Below are 21,397 nucleotides of genomic sequence, written 5' to 3'. Positions count from 1 at the left end.
TATATGAATGTGATATTGCGATATAATAAGAAATATGTATTTTGGTCTTCGTGCAGCTGCCCCTTTCTTGGTATAGAGCTCCTAAAGTCCTTGTAATTCCCTAAGTGATAACAGCCTTAAAGCCTTAAAGGCTAAAGGAGTGTCTTTTCTTATTCATTAAAGCCCCTTTCAGTCACAACTTTTATGTTAATGAGGTTAAAAAGTCTCTAGGATGGTGGGCTGGTTAACCAGGGGAACCAACCTCAAGGTTAGAGCGTTAGAACTTTCTCAGACACTTCTACCCCTGCCCCATCCAGACCTGCCTCTGGGAGGGGGAGGTGGGTTAGAGATTGAGTTTGATTGTCAACAGGCAATGATTTAATTGGTCATGCCTACTTGATTATGACTGTGTAAAATCTTATACAGTTGGGGTTTGGAGAACTTCCCGTTTGCTGAACACTTGAAGATGCTGGGAGGGCAGTGAGTTTGAAGAGGGCCAGGGCCTCCTTGTTCCCTTGTTCCCTCATACTTACCCCGTGTTTCTCTTCCATCTGGCTGTTGGCCGAGTTAAATCTTTTCATTAAAAAACAAAGCAAAACAAAACAGTAATGGAGTCAGTAAACTTTTCTTGAGTTCTGGGAGCCATTCTAGCCAATTACTGAATTTGAGGAGGGGGTCGTATAGGTGGGACCAATTTCTAGCCAGCTGGTCAGAGGTATTGGAGACCAGGGACTTCCAACTGGCATCTGAAGAAGGGGCAGTCTTGTGGGACTGAGTCCTTAACCTCTGGGATCTGACACCATCTCCAGGAAGGTGTGTCAGAACTGGTGTGAATTGTAGGACACCCAGCCCGTGTTGCAGGATTGCTTGCTCTCGGGAAAATGGCTGCACGTTTGAGTGTCAGAAGTGTTCGGAGTAGAATAGCAAGACTGTAGGGAGGGAAATAGTCTTTCGGTGAAGAACTTGAAGTAGCGGTGCATATTGTCAGATGCGCTGAAGAAGTTTACTTGATCGTTTGATCCTGGATTTTGATTTGAATATTACTAATTTGTTTTTGCAAATCTTTTCAACTTAACAACAGCATTGCACTATGTAAGTAACTGGCTTTCCATGTGAGATTTTTGAAATATAATTCCTGTTGCACTGTCATTGTAGGATTTATTCTCCTTAATCTTTCTCTTTATGTACTCTTCGATAGTGTCTACCCAAAACACAGGAAGAATCGAGTTGGCTTTAGAGGGATAGGTGAGAGATCATCCCTTTTTACAGCTTTTCCAAGTACCTTTAGAGCACGGAGCCTCAGGTGACTTCATGAAGTGTCCAATTATTGGTCATTTTGCACTGACTCCTCCATTTCTGCTCTTGGGAGAAAAAGCCCTCATAGCTTCAGTTGGTCTCTTTTAACTGTTCTGCAGGTTTAATTTAGAATAGAGTGAATTTGAAGACTAACTTTGGTTTATTTGATTCCCAAACGAGGCAAACTTTAATTTCCTTTGCTTCCCTAAGGAAAACTTATTAAGAAAGTTTTAATTTAAAATTTGGTCATCTTCAAATACATTTAAGAAAGAAAAACTATTTTCTTCAACCTTTAAGTTATTCTGTAATTATGCAGTGAATTAGAAGGCTTTTGCCTGGTATGAAAGAAAGTATTCTTTATTTGGGTCTTGGGTCAAGGATTTAGAATTCCATTCAGAATCAATTGTCATTCTAGGCCCACTTAGGTACATGCTGGCTCAGCTGGTAACATTCTTTTTCCCTCAGTACTAGACTCTTGACCTAAAAGGGTCTTTCCCTTTGCCTTCAGGCATACTCTGATATGTTTTAAATAGAGTTCATATTTTAGAACAGTTTTAGGTTCACAGCAAAGTTGAGTAGAAGGAATAGAAAGTTCCTGTATTCCCCTGCCCTCACATACACACAGCCTCCACTGACACATCATTGTCGCCCAAAGTCCACGGTTTCCATCAGGGTGCGCTCTTGGTGTTTTATATTCTGTGGGATTTGACAAATTTGGAACAGCATGAGTCCATCATCGTAGTATCATGAAATAGTTTGACTGCTCTAAAAATCTGTGCTCTGCCTATTCCTCCCTCTCTCTCCCAGCCCTTGATCTTTTCACTGTCTTCATAGTTGTGTTTTCTCGAATGTCATCGCATTGGAATCATACAGTATGTAGCCTTTTCAGATATCTTCTTTCACTTTGTAGTAAGCATTTCAGGTTCCTCCATGTCTCTTCGTGGCTCAGTAGCTCATTTCTTTTTAACACTGACTGATATTCCATTGTCTGGATGTCCTACCTACTTTGTTTCATCTATTTATTTATTATTATTTTTTAGAATATTTGGAGTTGTGGGCATCTTTTTTGTGCCTTTGCAAGCCTCAGGCTCAGCCCTGTCTTTTGTAGAGTCCCAGTTCTGACACTCACATTGTTGGCAGCTCTCCACAGGAAAGCGATTCTGGGTGGACAGAGGCTGTTTGAAACGGAGCCCGTTTGCTCCTAGACAGGCCGTGGGAACTTTCACATACACAGCATTGGTACTCAAGATGCTGTTGGTTATTATCTTCCATGAGGAAGATAGAGGACTAGAAGCAGTTTCTGCTTTAAGGAGCTTTGATCTCAGATCTTTACATCAATGTAATTTTCTCTATCTTTGCTCTCCCCTGAAATCTGTCACATTGTGGGCCAGTCGATTCCACCTTATTTTTTTCCAGCCATCAGACCCATGCAGGTATGTGCCTTTGAGTGTGACCTTTCTGTGTAGGTAGTTTAGACTTTAGCCAAAATTCATGAATTGTCTGATTTTCTTTCTTTTAATTTTTCAGTCCAATAAAAGAGAGTTGGAAGATTTTTTTCCCCCTAGTGTTTCAATGACTTCATGTGGGAAATCTCTTCTATCAGTATATGTGTTTCTAATTGAAAAAGTTTCTCCTTTTTTTCCCACTGGAGTACTTTTTTGCATGGTGCAGTTTCTTTAAAGGGATGAAACAATACATTTCACAGAAAATAGGCTCATTTTAAAGGAATGAGAAAAACATGTTTTACAGAAGGAATAAATATTCAGTTGAATGGAAAAGGATTATAAGAGACTTGAAATAATAGAGCAGAAGAAAAAGCTGGTATCTATTGGCTCACAGCTGTTGGGACAGGAATGATATAAAGAGCCCTTAAATGAACAGTTAAAATATGGCTTGTACTGTCCTAGCGTGTTATAAAGAAATTGTTCACTGTGCAGGGGTTCCTAGAATTTGGTTATCTTAAATGTGGGATTAGGCAGTTATTTACCTGATTGTGATCTTTATATCTTATACATTAAAAATACATGTCAAAAAATAAGTTTAGGAGCCTTTGCTCTTTTATGAAACCAACTATAGGAGTAGCTTAATTTCTAGTTAACTAAATTCATCTAGAGAAGTTAAGTGAGCACCTACAAAATATTTTCTTGTAACAGAAGGTCAACCAGCAATGTTGAGAGTTTGACTTCGTTGATCTAAAGGATGTAGTTTGAAGGCTCTTTCTTTTCCCTCTTAGATAATGAGAAAGTTAGACAACTGCTTCTGGAGGGTGTGCCTGTGGACTGTGCGCATAGCTTTATTTGGAGCCAAGCTATCTGTAAGAATGTCACAGAGAATAAAATCTCGGATCAGGTAACTAATGGTGTAAGGATTGTTGGTCAAGTCCTGAAGACAGGTTGAAATTCCTCACTCGAGATGCCGTAAAAGTTATTTCGTCCTTTAGAGAATCCCATAGACTCCCTTTTATTTTCAATTTATTGATGCCTTACTTATGATTTTTTTCTGTTCTTAGAGAAGAATAATCTCAAGAAAAATTTACTACGAAGACTTTTTCTTAAAATGATAATTCCACGATTTAAATATATGTTTTTCTTTTATTTTCTTTTTCCCTTAAATGTTCTATCTTTAATCTCACAGTGATTGAGCTCTTACCCAGATCAGGGATTATAGTAGATTGATGGGCTAGATGGCTAGGATGTGTTTGAGAAAGTACAGGGTCAAAGGAAGCCCAAAGAAGGGACACTAAGCCCAGACTAGGGAAGTTGGGAAAAGCTTCCTGGATGGGGGAGCTGGTGTTTGACCTGACCCTTAGGTGGGTGGACAGATTTAAACCAGACTTCTTGAGGGCCAGGAGCCAAGGCTGCTGGAAGTGAGACCAGCATGTGCAAGGGTCCAGGATGATGTGTTCAGGAATCTCTAAGTGAGTCAGTAGCTTGGAGTTGAGGGTGGGGCAGGAGATGAAGAAGTAAAAGGGTTCAGAGTATAAGAGACCTTGAAGTATTTAAAGGATTTGGGCAAAGGACATAGGGCGTCACTGATGGTTTGAAGCTGGGCTGTGACGTGATCACATTTCACCCGGCAACACTGTAGAAGGTAGATTAGACTAGGAATGGGGGTTCCAGCAGAGGAACTGAAGAGAGGGCTTGTGGTTGGATGGCCTTAAAAGAGACCCTGCAAATAGTCCTTAATTGAGGACATGAGGGGGGCCTGAATTGAGACCATGTGGGTGGAGTGGATTGGATGGCGGGAAGTGGGAAAGGAGGAGACATGTAAATTAGCTCCTAAGAGGCTAGCTTGAGTTCAGTACTTCAGGTAAAAGAGACCCAGAGCCTGATTTATCACTGCTGTATTCCCAAGTTCTAGAAGAGTGTTTGTCACATAAAATGTACTCAGTAAACATTTGGAATTCAATGAATGAAGAGCAGACATGTGAATGGATGGATGAATGAGTGAGTGAGTCAGTCCCCCAGCTAGGTGGGGAACACAGGAGGAGAGCAGATGCTGTAGGGAAGATGAATTCAGTCCTGGATAAACTTGAGTTGGAAGGTCCTCAGGACTTCGCCGTCGGAGTAGATGCCCAGGAGACGGGTTTTGATCCCAGGAGGAAAAGCTGGGGCTAGGAGATGGATATTTTAGAATCAACACCATGTAGAGATGGTAGTGGAAACTCAGCCCAGAGGTGAGAAGATTACTCAGGACTTGGTCATGATCAAGGAGCATCCATGAGGTAGGAGGCAGACTGGCTGCGTGGCGGCGGTCTCTTGTGTAGTCTTTCCTGTGGGTGCTAGGCCTCTCTCTTGCCCGTTCATCTCTTTTTACAGCCGGCAAGACAAGTCTGAGGGGCTGTTGTGCACCACTCCCTACAGTCCACATAACAAGTAATTTATAGCATCTTTAAATCTTTAAGACCTGGTGAAAAAATTTCTCAAGCGCCCCAGAGTGTTTGCCCAGTCACCCCTCCTTGAGAAGTTATTGTTTGTACCTTTTTTTGTTTGTTTGTTTGTTTATGTCACCCACCATTTTTTTTTTTTTTTAAACCTCCTGACAACGAACCTTAACCAAAGTAAATGTAAGGACTGAACATCCAAATACAAAATTAATCCTGACATAAGAGTTAGCAGAATGGATGTGGGTTATTATATAACTTTGAATCATCTGGTATAGTGTAGCTCAAATTTAAGATAATTTGGCATTTTCTACCGAAACACTTGTATAGAGGAAAATCACTGAAGGAGGAATACCATGTATTTCAAATGGCTTCCATTTATTTACTGAGAACATTTTTTTCCCTTGTTTTTTGAAAGAGCATTTAACTTTCTAAAGCTGCTCATCAGGAGAGCCAGTAGAATCTCCCAGAAAATTAGGGTTGTTTGTCTTGAATGATTTTCTTCCGCTTTAGGATTTAAACCGGAGAAGAAGTGAATTGCTGGTGCCCGGGTCACAGCTTGTTCTAGGTCCCCAGGAATCCAAGATACCTATACTTTTGATTCAGCAGCCAGGGAAGGTGACCGGTGATGACCGACGAGGCTGGGGAAGTGGCTGGGACATCCTGTTCCCCAAAGGCTGGGGCATGGCTTTCTGGATTCCATTTGTAAGTTCTTTTCCGTTCCCACTGTAGAGTGTAAAATACATTCCTAGTCCATTCCACATGCTGAAAGTATTCCGCACTGCATGCCCCACTTAGAAATCGAGGGCTGTTTTTCTACCCTTGGAGCTATAATTCTGATCCAGGGTACTTCATAATGTCCCCAGAGCCGGGTTGTCATTAATAAGAGTTGGGCTGACACAGTATGAATTTCTGAGATTTTGAAAATGTCCTGATTTTTATTTGACAGACAGAGATCACAAGGTAGGCAGAGAGAGAGCAGGGGAAGCAGGCTTCCCGCTGAGCAGAGAGCCCAATGCGGGGGCTTGATCCCAGGACCCTGAGATCATGACTTGAGCCGAAGGCAGAGGCTTAACCCACTGAGCCACCCAGGCACCCCAGAAGTGTCTTGATTTTTGAATAGTAGTGGTAACAAACTGGGCAGGGAGCCTGACATGGGACTTGATCCCAAGAGCCTGGGATCATGACCTGAGCCAAAGGCAGATGCCTAACCAACTGAGCCACCCAGGCGCCCCTGAGATAGCTTTTTGTCTTGTTTTATGTGTGTGGTGTTTTTTTTACTCAAAAGAATTTGTTACAGTTTAAAAGCAGTTTTTATAATTTTCTAATTTTTATAGATGTATAGCATAACTTTTTTAGTTTTAAGTGCTGACCATGTATTCCTACTAGCTGCAGCTAAAAGCTTTATTAAAATCCAATGCTTTTTTTCCTTCTCAATAGTTTTTTTATTATTATTATTTTCTAAAGATTCTATTTATTTATTTGTCTGAGAGAGACAGAGCGTGTGTGCACAAGCAGGGGGAGGGGCAGAGGGCGATGCAGGCTCCCCACTGAGCAGGGGGCCCGATGTGGGTCCATCCCAGAACCTTGGGATCATGACCTGAGCTGAAGGCAGATGCTTAACAACTGAGCCACCCAGGCATCCCTCTTCTTGATAGTTTAAATATTACTTTGAACCAGAGAGTATAATAGATAAGACTGTTAGAATCACATAGGTAAATTTTAGCAATTATGCTTGGTATAATAGACATTCGGTTAATCATTTAAGATTCATTTCTTGGGCTCCTGACTGGCTCAGTTGGTAGGGCATGCAACTCTTGATCTCGGGGTCATGAGTTCAAGCTTCACAGTGAGTGTAGAGCTTACTTAATAAAAAATAATAATAGGGGTGTCTGGGTGGCTTAGTGGACTGCCTTTGGCTCAGGTCATGATCTCAGGGTCCTGGGATCCAGCCCTGCATCGGGCTCCCTACTTTTCAGGAAGCCTGCTTCTCCCTCTTCCTCTGCCTGCTGCTCCCCCTACTTGTACTCTCTTACTCTCTCTCGCTCTGTCAAATAAATAAAATGATCATCATCATAATAATAATAAAAAGAAGGGGAATATTTTAAAACACTTCTAATTTTTAAACTATGATCTGTTTTAAGCATACAAAAAAGTATAGATACTGAAATAATACATATGGACCCTTCACCCATCCTGTAGCTTAAGAAAACATTACAGGGAAGCCTGGGTGGCTCCGTCTATTAAGTGTCTGCCTTTTGCTCAGGCCATGATTCCCACGTCCCAGGATCAAGTCCTACATCAGGCTCCTTGCCCAGTGGGGAGCCTGCTTCTCCTCTGCCTGCTGCTCTCCCTGCTTGTGTTCTCTTTCTCTCTGACAAATAAATAAAATCTTTAAAAAAAAAAAAGAAATGAAACATGACAGAATTATTGGAAGCACTCTCTCCAGCTCCATTGCCCGTCCTCTTCCTGAAAGAATCACTATTCCTGTTTTCAGTGTTTGTCACTACCTTGCCTATTTTTATAGCTTTCTTAAGTATGCTCTGTATTCCCACATAAAATAACTATATTTTGTTTTTAGACTTTATATATCTCACCACATTTATGCTTTTGCAACTTACTATATTCACTCAACATTGAGATTTTTTCTGTGTTGATGGATGAAGCTGTTCCATCATTTTTGCTCGTGTATAACCCCTTTTAGGATTATTCCACACTCACCCATTCTCTTTTTGATGGGCATTTAGGTGGTTTTGCATTTTCTCCATACAAACATTAAACACTAATTTTACTGTAGGTTGGTGTATTAATAGGGTCTTTTTGACATTTCTGTTAGATCTATCGAGGGGCAAGAGTTGGCGGGTTAAAAGAGTCTGTGATGCATTCGCAGTACAAAAGGTCACCGGACATCCCTGGAGATTTCCCAGACTGCCCCGCGGGTGTTGTGTTTGCCGAGGAGCAAGCCAAGAACCTCCTTGAAAAATACAAAAGGTAAGAAACCAGCTTCTCCAGTTTCCTAACATCTTGTGAGGAAGAGAAGGGCCTTCTCAATGTTGGCCAGTGATGCTTGGAATGGCTTCAGTAACTCTTACATAACGTGGAGGGTTCATAGACTTTTCCTTGAATTAATAAAACAAGACGTAGTGAAGTGAGGAGATCGTCTTATATGTGGCTCTTGTAGGCCTGTCCAGGTTAGAGACCCTTCCCACGGTCATTTGCTAACATTGATGTTGGTGCGTGCCTAAACTGGGGGCCTGTCCCTTCCAAATAGCATTTGCGTTTTTTTACTACCAGTTATAGAGGTATGTATTTATGAGACTTTAATGAAACTATGGGAATGTGTAAAAGTGCTTTGTAAACAGGTGTATTCCTTCCATCCAGACAGATAAGTAACTATTTTTACATGTCGGTATCTATCCAGCTAGCCTTATTTTTTTCCTTTCTTTTCTCTCCCTGGGGGACTGGCCAGCGAAGGGGTTTGCATCTCTTACACTGTGAAGTGCATGCCACCTTTTAGAGCCTGACTCTCACCTCCATTCCAGGCTTCCGGGAGCACAGAGACTCCCTTGTTTGTTGTGGCGTCAGTGGCATCTAGCCAGTGCCTGGTGCATGGTGTCCTTAGTAACTGTCTTTGTTGACTGATGAATGGAGAGATAGTGGGATGGTGTAGTTCCTTGACCATGAGCTCCATGATTGTGCTTTCTTTTTCACCATCCAACCACAGAGGCAGGCAGTGCGTGTTCGGACTTGGTCAAGTGACAGGTGAATGAATGAGTAGAAAGACAGGAGTGCTTTCCTGGATTGCTGGCTTATGGGCTCTTTTGAAGGCAGTAATCATGTATTTCATGCCTCCCAGAATACTAAGTCTTCTATGTGTTTGTTAAGTACTATTTGACAATAGTACTTATTTCTCACCCTTTAGATTTCTTTATCCATGCGGATTTTTCTTAGGTACAAATTTTCTTGAAATGGGATTATAGTATATATACTATTTCAAAACCTGTACTTTTTATTTAGCAATCTATTATGGATAGTTTTCCTGTATCAATAAATGTGACTCTAAACCAAGTGTCAGCAAACTTTTTTTGTAAAAGGCCGGATGATAAATATTTTTGGCTTTGCAGGCCCTTTGGTTTCCATGGCAGCCACTCAGCTCTGCTCTGCCTTGTGGCACAGGGACGATCACGGATGATACACAGAGGAACGGGCGTGGCTGTGGGCCGGCCTCATTCTGTTTGTGGACACACAAGTTTGAATCTCATATAATTTCATGTGCCATAAATTCGTCTTTTTTTTTTTAACCATTTCAAAACACAAGAGCCATTTTTAGCTCCTGGGTCATAGAAAAGCAGACAGTGGGCCAGGCTTGGCTTGTGAGTCATCAACTGTCAACCTTGCTCAAAATAGAACTCAGCAGTTACCTCCAGGGCTCCCATATATTGAACTGTAATTTATCAGCGGCTCTTTAGTTTATTTCTAATTTTTTGCTCTGCGCTTCTGTGATGCATCTCTGCTTTCCATATGCATCTTTACCTGTTTGTCTTGACTTACTCATTCATTTAATGTATTTATTTAGAGCCTACCATGTGTCAAATGTCTTCTAGGCACTGGTGCCTTTCCCCATGGAGCTTATGTTCTTGATGGAAGCACATGTTTCTAGGCTGGTGGGGGAGGGACCCAGCAGAGGGAGGGAGGCTGACATTGCAAGAGCAAAGCCCTTGAGTGGGGAAGAGAGAGGCTCAGAACGTTCATTTTAGTCTACTGGAAGGCTGACTCTGAGATGCAAAATGCAGATTTAGGGAGGGTAGACTCTGGCCCAGAGATAGGTAGAACTCTCCTGATCATGACCGGCTTCTCAGTGAAAAGAGAGGCGAGGTTATCAGTTAGGACTAAGAAGGGGAGAGAGGCTGTTGGAGATTCAAGGAGAGAGGAATCTATAGAGACCATTTTCTGGATGAGCAGAAGATAGAATTGACTGGAGAAATGTCAGGGCGTGCACTTGTTTACAGCAGGACCATTCAGGGCTTCTGGGTGTTCTTCCCCAGCCCTGTTCTGTTGATCGGGGCTGGCGTGGAGGTAGTTAGAGAGTTGGATGTAACCAGGATGGGCTTTACCAGGTCAAGGGAGTTGAGGGTACCTGTAAGGGAATGATTCTTCTTATGAACCGGAGAGTTTAAGCTTAAGAAGAGACAAGTGAAGGTGCGTGGGTGGCTCAGCTGGTTACAGGTCATGATCTCAGGGGATCTCAGGGGATCGAGCCGTGGGATCGAGCCCCACGGCCAGTTCCCTGCTCAGAGGGGAGCCTGCTTCTCCCTCTCCCTCTGCTGCTCCCCCTGCTTGTGCACTCTCTCTCTCTCTCTCTCTCTGTCAAATAAATAAATAAAATCTTTAAAAAACAAAAAGAAAAGACATGCAAGAACGGTGGTGAGCTATGAGGAGATGGTGGAGGAATAGTAAGTTCCAGCGCTTGAGGAGTTGTGGTGAGGGAGGGGCAGATGGGCTGGAATGGGAGGTATCGCTCTGAGGGTAGACACTTGAAATTGAGATGTTAAGGAGGAGCAGGTGATAGCAGTGACCAAAAACTAAGTGGCACCAGGAGAGTGGGTGTCTGAGTTGAAGTAAAAGATGGGAAATGAGGACATGAAGTTTCTGGTAGCCCAGGGCGTCAGAGCTGATCTTGGTAGGTGTCGAAGCCGCTGAGTGACCAGAGTCGAGAGGGCGGGGGAGGGGGTGTGTGGGCGGCTAGAGGAGGACCTGGCTGAGGAGGGAGAGCGGCTGAGGGCGTGTGCTTCGGGGGAGCTGGGATCTTGGAGGAGGAAGGAGAAGACAAAGTCTGGGGGCATCAGGGGATCATCTGACACCCCCCCCCCCGCCCCCCAGGCCCATGGCATGTAAGAAAGAAACTGCGGTCGTTGGAGAGGAGTTGGACAGGAAAGAAAGCACACACCTTAGGCTGAATCCCACCAATAAGATTTCGTTTAAAAAAATATATATATAGCCCAAAGACTTTTTTGTACTATCCATCAATTATCGTTTGTATTAATTTAGGATTTCACCTGTAGTTAGGAGCGTGGCTGTTTTCCCTCACTCCGAATAATATAGGATATTACCAACTTATAATATTGATAGAACTGATGGATGGAAAAAGTAACATCTTATTGTTTTAATTTTTTGTTTAATGAGTATAAACTATTTACTTTTAAGTGTTTTTCACCTTTTTTTTTTTTTTTTTCTTGTTACTAGCTCATTTATTTCCATGTAAAGGTCTTCAGGGGAGGCAATTACCGTGAGGGTGTTTTTTACCAGCTGCCTGTCTTGGGAGGCCAGAACACATTTGGTTCAAACTTCAGAGCAGAGGCTCAAACTGAACCCCTGATTAAATCTGCAGGTTCATTGTCTGCCTGGGGCCCTGGGGCATGGCACAAAGTAAGAAGCATGTGAGGGAAGGAGTATCAGGGCCTGTCCCATAGGATGCTGTCCTATGGGGTCTGGGACTCCCTAAGAGTCCTTCAGCCCAGAATGGCCAACGGTACGGCTGCTCCTTGCCTTTCAGGGTCCTGGTTCTCATTAGCTTGTGGTATTGCTAAAAGGCTCTTCTTTCATACATTGCTGAAAAAAGCTGATTACTGTCACCCTGTGATTTTGGAAATCTCTCTCAGATTGCAAGTGCTCATTGTCTTTGCTTTAGCAGTTCATTCAGGAACTTATCCTGCGGATATACTTGTGCTTGTGTGACATGTTCAAGGTCATTCGTTGCAGCATTGTTTCTAGAAGCAAAGATTTGAAAATACCAAAATGCCGTGCAGTAGGGGACTATCTCATCAGCTAGGGTATAACCCAGGACTAAGATAGGCAGCCCTTTGCAAAAGAATGAGGGATCTCTTCGTGTACTCATATGAAATGATCTCCAAGGTATGTTGTGAAATGGAAACAGTTAAACAGAAGTACCGAGTCTGGGATATCACCACCTGTGTAAAATGGGTAACAAAACAGAAAGAAAAGGGTACATATCTGCACATAGGTCCACAAAATGTCTCTGGAAGGATGCATTACAAAACAGATAATGACATGATCTCTTGGAGGGTGGCTGGGTCATTCATTTCCTCCTCCGTGTCCCCAAGTGAGACAAGTACCCCAGGGCCGTTTTTCACCAGCTACAGGTCGAGTGGGGGGAGAAACCTCACCAGCACCCCTTCCGTTCCCGTGGAACTTAGAACATTGTCACACGCTGGGACATTGCAGCACGACTCCAGGGACACTGTGAACTTGTGGTCTTTCAGGAAGGGCGTCCCCTGGAGTTGTGAGGTGGCCACGTGGGGCCGCTTTGCTGGATGTATTACCTTTTAAAAGTAAAACCAAAGGAAACAAAGAAGCTTGGCCAATAGAGTTGGTTGTTATCTTTATCATACTTCTTGGAAAACTTTGTTTTGTAGGTTTGTTTTTCAAGTAGAGATGTAGTGCAATGGCCGTAATTATTTTTGTGGTTCCGATCCTAAATTGTTCAAAAATTGGTTCTCCTCCTTGATTTTCACTAGGCGCCCTCCTGCAAAACGGCCCAACTATGTGAAGCTTGGCACCCTGGCTCCTTTCTGCTGTCCCTGGGAGCAGTTAGCTCAGGAGTGGGAGTCAAGAGTCCAGGCCCAAGAGGAACCCTCTGTGGCCTCCTCTCCAAGTGGTGAGGACAGTGACTCGAGGAGAGACAAGTTGCCTTGCGCTCCCACACCTGAAAACACGGATCTGTGGTCTGACGAAGGGGGCACATCTCTGAGCAGCTGCAGTGAGCCCCGAGAAGCCATGGACACAGAGTGCCCAGCCCGGGTGGGGACCGAGTGGGTAGCGTGCCAGGATGCCACCGGCAGTCTCCTCTGTGTTCTGCGGTAAGTGCCCATGACCCCTGGATACAGTTTACGTGGTCTCTTTTCCTTCTGACCAGGCTATAGGCTGTAAAGGTTCTCATTGTCCCTTTATGCAAAGCCCTGGGGAACATCTGGACTTTCTGGGTAGGGGTGGGGGTGGGGGACAAGCCAGTCCTGTGTCACCCAGTCCACAGAGGGCTCGGGGACATAGCTGAGTCACATCTGATATGGGGCACGATACTAATGTGCCCAGATGGTTTAAAGTACCGTCACCCACTGACATAAACCAAAGCAGTTGTTTTCTGTGACCTATTTCATTCAGTCTTTGCTGACAAAGCTGTCCCCTTGCGCCAGAGGGTGCCCCGAGGTAACAAGGAACGTTCCCTCTGTGAACTCTGAGTAAGCATTCTTCCCTTTACATCCCCGAATTCCGTTTCTTCTGGTTCCTTTGGAATGACCAGAGTTTAGGAGTGATTCCATGTCCCCTCATTGTAACATGGTCCTGTCAGAGAGGCCACTGTACGAAGGGTGTTCCTGCCGCTCCCTGCTCGATGGGGCTTCCCAGTCCCGCTCTGGTCTGTGCTCAGCCCTCTTGCCTCGCACTTCTTTTCTGTACAGTAACTTCATTTCCTGTCCTTCCTTCATTTCAGAGCTGTCTCTCTCAGCCTTAGATTCTGTCTCATTTTTCTCTACCTTCAGCTTCTTAAACCTTTAGGCCTTCATCTACAAATGGTAGACCCATAAGAAGAAAAATATGACAAAAATATATTAATGTCTGTTTTCAATTTTTGAAGAAATTACCATTTTGATCCTTCCCTACATGGATTATAAAAAAACCAAGTTAACTCCCAACAGTGCCCAGTCTTCTGACGGCATGTTTTCTCCCCAAACAAAATCTTCTCAAACATGTGTCTCCCACTTCACGTAGGAGTAGGAAATGGCTGAAGCAGCTGTCGACCTGGTGTGGGCCCAGCTCCAGGGACAAGCGGGCAGCCCGGCGGGCTTCCGGCAGCGGGGAGCCAGCACTGACGAGAGCGGCCTGCCTGCCCCTCCTGGAGCGTTTCCCCAGGGCGCTGGTGTGGGTCAGCCTGGCCCTGCTGAGGAAGGGCAGCCCCGAGCCGCACTCCATGATCTGTGTCCCCACCGAGGAGGACTTCCTTCGGCTCCGTCAGGATCAGCTGTACTGTGGGCCCCAGGAATCCAAGCACAGTGACCCCTTCAAGAGCGAGATTCGGAAGCAGAAAGAGAGGAAGAAAGTGGAGAAGAGGCAGAACAAACAGGCGCCCACTGAGCGTGAGGGTCTGGCCGGGGGCCCCCCTGCAGCCGGACACCAAGCTCTGACCCTGGGCCTGTGGTCAGGCCCCCTCCCTGGGGTGACTTCTCACTGCTCCAGAGTTCTCCTCGGCTTTGTCACGCAAGGAGACTTCTCCATGGCCGTCGGCGGCGGAGAAGCCCTGGGGTTTGTCAGCTTGACGGGCTTGCTGGATATGCTGTCCACCCAGCCGGCAGCCGAGAGGGGGCTCGTGTTGCTGAGGGCGCCCGCCTCCCCGCAGTATCGGTTTGCGAGAATTGCCGTGGAGGTGTGAGCGCCCATGGACACCCCACAGCAGAGACAGACTAACTGCTTGTTTGCCAAGTCCCCCCGTTGGAGAGTTTTGTTTTTGCCATCCTCTGCTTCGAAATATCACACGAAATTCCTTGGAAATGAGAATAAAGATAAGGCATTATGCAGACGAAGGGATACTGACATCATTCCGGTAATCTCATGGTAATCTCCTGGATTGCTTCCATCTTTCCTTGTCCTTACTGTAACACTTGAAAAGTATTGGGCATGGATAGCTTTTGTATTGATTTCTTGGTCTGTGTCACTCTTGCTGAAAATCATTAGATGCTCTGTATGTTTTCTTGTTCCTTTTTCAGTAGGAACAAAGGACTGTCAAGTGTATTTGTAAGCCCTGTAGACACGAGATAAGCAACAGTGGTTGCTTAACTGATTGTTACAGGCGAGGGAAAGGCTATAAACACTTGGCCTCTGTGCATGACATAGGGTCCCCCCATCTGGACTATGTTCGAGTCCGTCCTGGAATCAGCGTGCCTAACACTTGACACCATGCAGAAGGAAACCGTGGAAAATTGCTGCCTGTTTCAGGCAGGCTCGGTGTATGGCAGAGGGTTTCGGGTGGAATCAGAATGGGGCTCTGGTCTTTAGGACCCATTGTCCCTTTGCTGTTGACCAACAGATACATGATCCTAGAAGCTACTTGGTTCTTCTGTGCTTTTTGTTTCTGCAAAAAATTTTTCAAAGCCATGGAGGTTGGTTTCTCAAAATATGTTCTATGAAGTGTGTTATCTAAAAAAAAAAAAAAAAAAAAAAAGATTCTAACTTCATTGATTTGGGAAACTATGGGTTAAAGGAAGCTAAGCATTTCTTTTTGGGGGATTTCTAGAACCTTCCATCTGATAATATGCATTGTGTCTCTCCAGGAAGCAGATAACAGCCTACAGTATTTTCTAAATCTTTTTGATTCCCAAACTCCTTTTGCAAGGAGCACTCTGTAGGACCAGTGTTTTTAGGGACACACTTTGGGGAACGTGGCCGTACCATTGTAGTACTTACCTCTCTGACAGGTGATTAAAAGGACGGCCTCTTTTAGACACTCATGCAGTCACGATGTCCACCTGACAATGGAGCAGGGTGTCAAAGAGGTCTTGTCCTGTCCCACACAGGAGTGCCGTCATTGCTTTTTTCACTTGCGGAGAAACTGGGTGCTCATTCACGTTTCGTTACCCTGTGTGTCTCACACCCTCAGACCCTTGTCATCCCGCCCCCCATTTCTAGCAGAGCCCGAGTGGGGTTTGTTTCTTAATTTAAATGTACAGTTAGGCGTTATTTCGTGTAAATGTATTGGGTTTTGCAGTAGCAGTCGTTAGAAATGTCTCTGGGGGAGACGGGCTGCGGGGAGAGACAGCAGGTGTTCCAGTGGCTACTGAGCTGTCCCATGTGTCTCCCTCTCACCATGCCTCTGGATGTATTTGTGTCCAACCCAAATGAGACTGCAAAAAAATAAAGAAAGAAAGAAAAAAACACCAGTGTGACTTAGTGGTGTCTGTAAACAGAATACATTCAAATGTCACCTGATGTTCAGTTGTGAGTGTTTATTGGGCCATTCCTCATTGGTTTTCTTGGCTCTAGGCCACTCCGTCTGTGGCTCAGCTCGCTGGATGACAGAGATGCCTGAGCATGCCTTGAGTCCCCTAACCTCTTTCTGCCTAGCACCCCGCCTGGGGCCTGCCGCCCTGCCGTCACGACAGGACAGGGCACACTTACTCTGCTTTGTGTCAAAAGGCCCAGGAACTATGTGCTGAAAGGATAGATTCACGTTTCCCAAAACTGGTTCATGGGAGCGCTGGTCCCTGGAGCTGTCTCCTGGAAAGTGATGGCCAGACAGATTTGGGAGGGCTGCAGTCCGCATTCTCCTCTCGCTGGTTCACACCACACGAGTGTCACCCAGCCCCTGCAGATTCCAGGAAGGAAATCGAGCTGTCTCTCCCAGACTCCCCCCTCTCCCCCGTTGTTCTTCTTTTGGCATACCTGTTATCCAGAGAACATGAGTTTCAGGGAATATACTTCGCAGAATCACTGACAAAATCTGCACATATGCGGGAAGGAACCCATTTCTCCTGTGAAAAGACACAGGAAGGGCGTTACTGTCCACAGCAAAAAATGAATAAATGTGTTTATTTTGATTCTACCGGTGCTGCAGAACTGCCAAAAAAGTACGACGTGGCCCCTGGACTCTTGTCATAGGGGTGAAGCCTCCGGAGTTTGCCAAGTCAGGAAGTGTCCCAAAAAGCAGCATTGTGAGCTCAGCACCTGGAGACCAGCTACACACCACCTGAGTGGTGTAAGACAGAATTGACTCCTTCTGTAAGATGATGCCCAGCTTTTCAAAAATATTACACACAAGTAATATTTTTGTATTAATATTCATCATAGAAAACCTAGAATATGCTGGTAAGCAACAGCAACAACAGTTAAAATCACCGACATGTAACCTACGTTATCTTTCTGGCACATACCCTTCTAGACCTTGAGATGTGTACCAGTAGCTTTCTTTTAAGAAAAATAGGGTCATGGGTGCCTGGGTGGCTCAAGTCTCTTAAGCATCTGCCTTCGGCTCAGGTCATGATCCCAGGGTCCTGGGCTCAAGCCCGGCATTGGGCTCCCTGCTCGGAGGGGAGCCTGCTTCTCCCTCCGCCTGCTGCTCTCCCTGCTCATGCGCGTGCTCTCTCTCTCTTTCTCTCTAACAAATAAATAGAATCTTAAAAAAAAGAAAAGAAAAAGAAAAACAGCGTCAGTAATTGCTCATATAAAAATCCATTGGGTACCTCTCAGGTTCAGAGCGCGTTGCCAGTTCCTTACGGAGCTTCATTAGCATGAACCCGAATGTTCCTCCTCTTTCACTGGTAGGAGGAAGTTTGTAGGTAATGGCTCTGCTGGAAACTCGCCGCAGCATTGCTGGCGGAGCTGCTGCAGGCCTAGGGAGGGCCAGTGGGAAGGGAGGTGGACAGGTGACAGCTGGATGGACAGCTGGGTGGTCTTAACTGGTCAGGACTGGGCTGCTCAGCAGGGAACAGTACATCACACAAAGACCACCGGGGGTCCTCAGAGTCACACCCCCTGTTACACAGCTATCCCTGCCACCAAGGGCCAGTCCAGAACTCAGGGGTATGGGTACTGTCCTTTGGACAACCAGGACTTTCACTCCTGGCTGCTCGTTAGAATCCTGACTGCCCAGAAAGCCATCTTGGGTCGGGCCCAAGCAGCGGTGTTTCTTCAAAAGCCCCAAGGCTGCTCTGACATGTGACTTGGGCTGAGGCTGTAGGGGTGGGAGGTCTGGCTCTTCTGAGCCCTTGCACCTTGGGAAGGTATGACTGGACCTTACCACCCTTGTGGCTGGAACAGGCCCAGCTCACAGGTCTGTGCACTGCGCTGTGAAACAGCCAGGTGGGAACTTCATGGGAATGTCGTGGTGGGCCTGGGCTGCCCCGAGTGGGGGCTTCCACCTGGGGAGAAGGCCTGGGCTTGAAAGAACAGCCTGGCTCATGACTTACATAACCTTCACCACTGAGTACAAAATGAGGTTTCTGTTTTCTCTTCCCTTTCAGAGCCTCTGGGATCTCAACTTTGGCTCCATCTCGGGAGTCTCTTGCGGAGTCTTCCAAGCCCGGGTGCCTGGGGCCCGCATCCGAGAGATGCTGAGTTAACTGGTGAGGGGTGTGACCCAGACACTGGGATTCTTAAGAGCCCCTTGAGGTGACTTGCAGCCACGATAGAGAACCGCTGTTCTAGACTTTTAATGTGAGGGTCCCATGTAGTTAGGCAAGAGCACAGAAGCCTATCAGTGACGGGGAAACCTGCAGGGAGGGAGCAGACGTAGGCTGTCTTGAGTGAGGCACCCGGCTGACACTGATGGCCACGAGTAGGGTCCTGCAGGGTCGGAATGAACAGCCAAGTTCATGTAATGGCATTTCCCTTCCCTGCTTTTTTAAAATGAAAATTTAACCCCAGTCAGGTACTGTTCTAGAAGAACCTACCCTAACCATTGTGTGCTTTCACTTCAGGAAATGTTTATAAACACCGGATCCTCCTAGTTTCTCCCTCCAATCGCTGTTCTTTTGGCTTTTTTTTTTTTTTTTTAAGATTTTATTTATTTATTTGACAGAGAGAGATCACAAGTAGGCAGAGAGGCAGGCAGAGAGAGAGAGAGGAGGAAACAGGCTCCCTGCTAAGCAGAGAGCCCGACGCGGGACTCGATCCCAGGACCCTGAGATCATGACCTGAGCCGAAGGCAGCGGCTTAACCCACTGAGCCACCCAGGCGCCCTCTTTTGGCTTCTTGGACAGCTAAGCCCTTGGTGCCCCCAGGACTTGGAAGACGGAGCCGTGTTTGTGGAAGAGCCCCTCCTCCCCGCTCGCTGCACCCTTGTCCCCTCTCACCCCATCCTTCCTAGTTGATTTCATATTTCTCGGAGAGGCTTCCTCCTGCCTACGTTATTTTTTATCACAGAAGGGTTTATTTCTTGAAGGGCATCACAAGCTATAATACTTTGGTTATTTACTTTTCATTGTCTACAGCTGTGAGCCTCATGAAGGGGCTACTATGTCTTATTTGATTACTGTTGCACTCCAGGCTCTAGCTGAGTCCCTAACTTATGCCTGGCATTTATTTTTGTTGAATTGCTGTGCTAATCAAAGAGCGTGTTGATAGTAAATTGTATGAGCCTGTTTTAACCCAGGCATGTGTTGCAATGGACTAATGCGCCACTAGGTGGTGCCAAGACCTCATGAGAAAACAGACACTTTGGAAAAACATCAGAACTAAAATACGATTCAGTTGTGTACATCATTGTGTAAATTGGGGCGCGGGGGGTTATGAAGTTATGGGTCAATCAATATTCCTTCTTTTGGGGCAGAAACATACTGTTAAAAATCTTGATTTGAGGGGCATCTGGGTGGCTCATTTGTTAAGCATTTGCCTTCGGCTCAGGTCATGATCCCAGGGTGCTAGGGTGGAGCCCTGCATCAGGCTTCCTGCTCAGTGGGGAATCTGCTTCTTCCTCTCCCTCTGCCTGTCGATCTGCCTGCTTGAGCTCTCTCTGTCAAATAAATAAAATCTTTTTAAAAAGACTTGGTTTGAGATGTTTCCATTTTATAAAAAAGATTTTATCTATTTATTTGAGAGTGTGAACTAGAGAGAGATCACAGAGGGAGAGGGAGAAGGAGAAGCAGGCTTCCCACGGAGCGGAGAACCCAATGCAGGGCTTGATCCCAGAACCTTGGGATCATGACCTGAGCCCAGGGCAGTCACTTACCCGACTGAACCACCCAGGCACCCTAATCTCCAGGATTTTAAAAAGAGGGTCCTAGATAAGAAACAATTTCTCAGCTCTTTTCTGAAAAATGAATCCCCTCCGCATTATCCCTGGTAAGTTTGCCCTCCCTCCATTCCAAGCTGAATGCCCCCAGTGACAGGGAGACAGTCTCCCCTCGGCACTGTACAATGGCTGCACGGCCCCTTCAGCCCCAGCATAAGCCTATCACCCCTCATCCTTACTTCTGTCAGCTCAGACTGAGAGCCAGCCCTTTCTTAGGGCCTTTAGCCCCTCATTTTTAAACATTTTATTCCTTTATTTTTACTTATTTGAGAGAGAGAGAGCACGCTATCAGATCACAAGTAGGCAGAGAGGCAGGCAGAGGGCGAGGGGGAGGTAAACCCTCTCCTGAGCAGAGAGCAGGATGGATGCAGGCCTGGATTCCAGGACCCTGCGATCATGACCTGAGCCAAAGGCAGAGGCTTAACCCACTGAGCCACCCAGGTGCCCCTTAGCCCCTAATTTTAGGAAGCGGGTTTTGCTTTCTCCTCTCCAGGAGAACGAAACAATCCTCATTCTTTAGCTTTCCTTCTGGTTTCCAACATCTCACAGAGGATCTTCAATTTACTTTTTGGACACAGCATAATTTGTTCCATGAACAATCCTGCACAGCTGCGTGAGCCTCGGGCAGGGCCTCTGGCCTCAGGGAGTCTCAGATGTTCTGGGTCACCGGGGGCCCTCTCTGAAGTCTCCAGCTTCCTCTTCCCTTGCTCTGCAGGGTTTCGCAGCTACTACTTGAGGCAAGCATGAGCGTGGTAGTTCTCAGAAGCAGAGCCCGGATAGCGGACCTGCAGGTAGTTTATTTCAGGTGACTTCAGGAGATGGGAATGTGGAGCCTGGCAGAGCGAACTGAGAAGGCGTGGAAGCCGATCCAAGCGAGCTTTATTCAGCTGCTGACCTATGGAGACAGGGGACGCACCTCTGAGAGAGGAGACAGTCTGTATTTACCAGCTTGCAGGCCCCCCGGTCAAGGGCTGCCCCAGGGAGTGCTCATTTCCTCGCATCTTCGCACAGGTGCTAGAAGGGCTGAGTCGGCTATGTGGGCACCGCAGGGAAGGGCCCCCAGAAGCCCCAAGGGCAGAAACAAGAGGAGCAGCGAAGGCAAGGTGCCTTGGGGCCACACCTGCGGCCGGCTGGTTGCTGCAGAGAGGGCTGGACAAGAAGTGTCCTGCGGGAACGTGAGTCGGGATAAAAGATACCTGCACCCGAGCCCTCAGGAGACGGGCTGTTACCTGGTGCAACTTTTCTAGGAGCCAAGGGGCACGTGTGCGTGCCCCCTGCCCGCCTCATTGTTTTCTAACCCCTCCCCCACCCCGCACCGTGTCTGCCACTCAGTCTACCTGTGTCCTCGGTGGGATGGAGGAGGTTGGGGAAGGGGGTGGGCCTGACACCAGCAGCATCAGCATGAGAAACATGGCCTCTCGGGCTGCAGCCCAGACCTGAAACAG

The 21,397-nt window shown here is 46.2% G+C and overlaps 1 protein-coding gene across 3 annotated transcripts in view; it reads left to right on the top strand.

The window, feature by feature from the left end:
• Window positions 1-16,766, top strand: part of POP1 (POP1 homolog, ribonuclease P/MRP subunit) — a 38,847-nt gene extending 22,081 nt beyond the window's left edge. For 2 of the 3 annotated variants that reach the window (XM_059165949.1, XM_059165948.1), the window contains exons 12-16: window positions 3,509-3,624; window positions 5,672-5,863; window positions 7,995-8,149; window positions 12,694-13,035; window positions 13,943-16,766. In XM_059165949.1, the coding sequence (XP_059021932.1) occupies window positions 3,509-3,624; window positions 5,672-5,863; window positions 7,995-8,149; window positions 12,694-13,035; window positions 13,943-14,600 (1,463 nt within the window). In that variant the 3' untranslated portion in view covers window positions 14,601-16,766. The remainder of the gene's footprint in view (window positions 1-3,508; window positions 3,625-5,671; window positions 5,864-7,994; window positions 8,150-12,693; window positions 13,036-13,942) is intronic. The other variant, XM_059165950.1, reaches the window with a different exon arrangement.
• The last annotated feature ends 4,631 nt before the right edge of the window (window positions 16,767-21,397 follow it).

The sequence above is a fragment of the Mustela lutreola genome, chromosome 3, assembly GCF_030435805.1.
Source record: "Mustela lutreola isolate mMusLut2 chromosome 3, mMusLut2.pri, whole genome shotgun sequence".
NCBI lineage: Eukaryota > Metazoa > Chordata > Mammalia > Carnivora > Mustelidae > Mustela > Mustela lutreola.
Note: the sequence above shows the minus strand (reverse complement) of the source record. Positions and strands in the feature narration are given on the sequence as shown.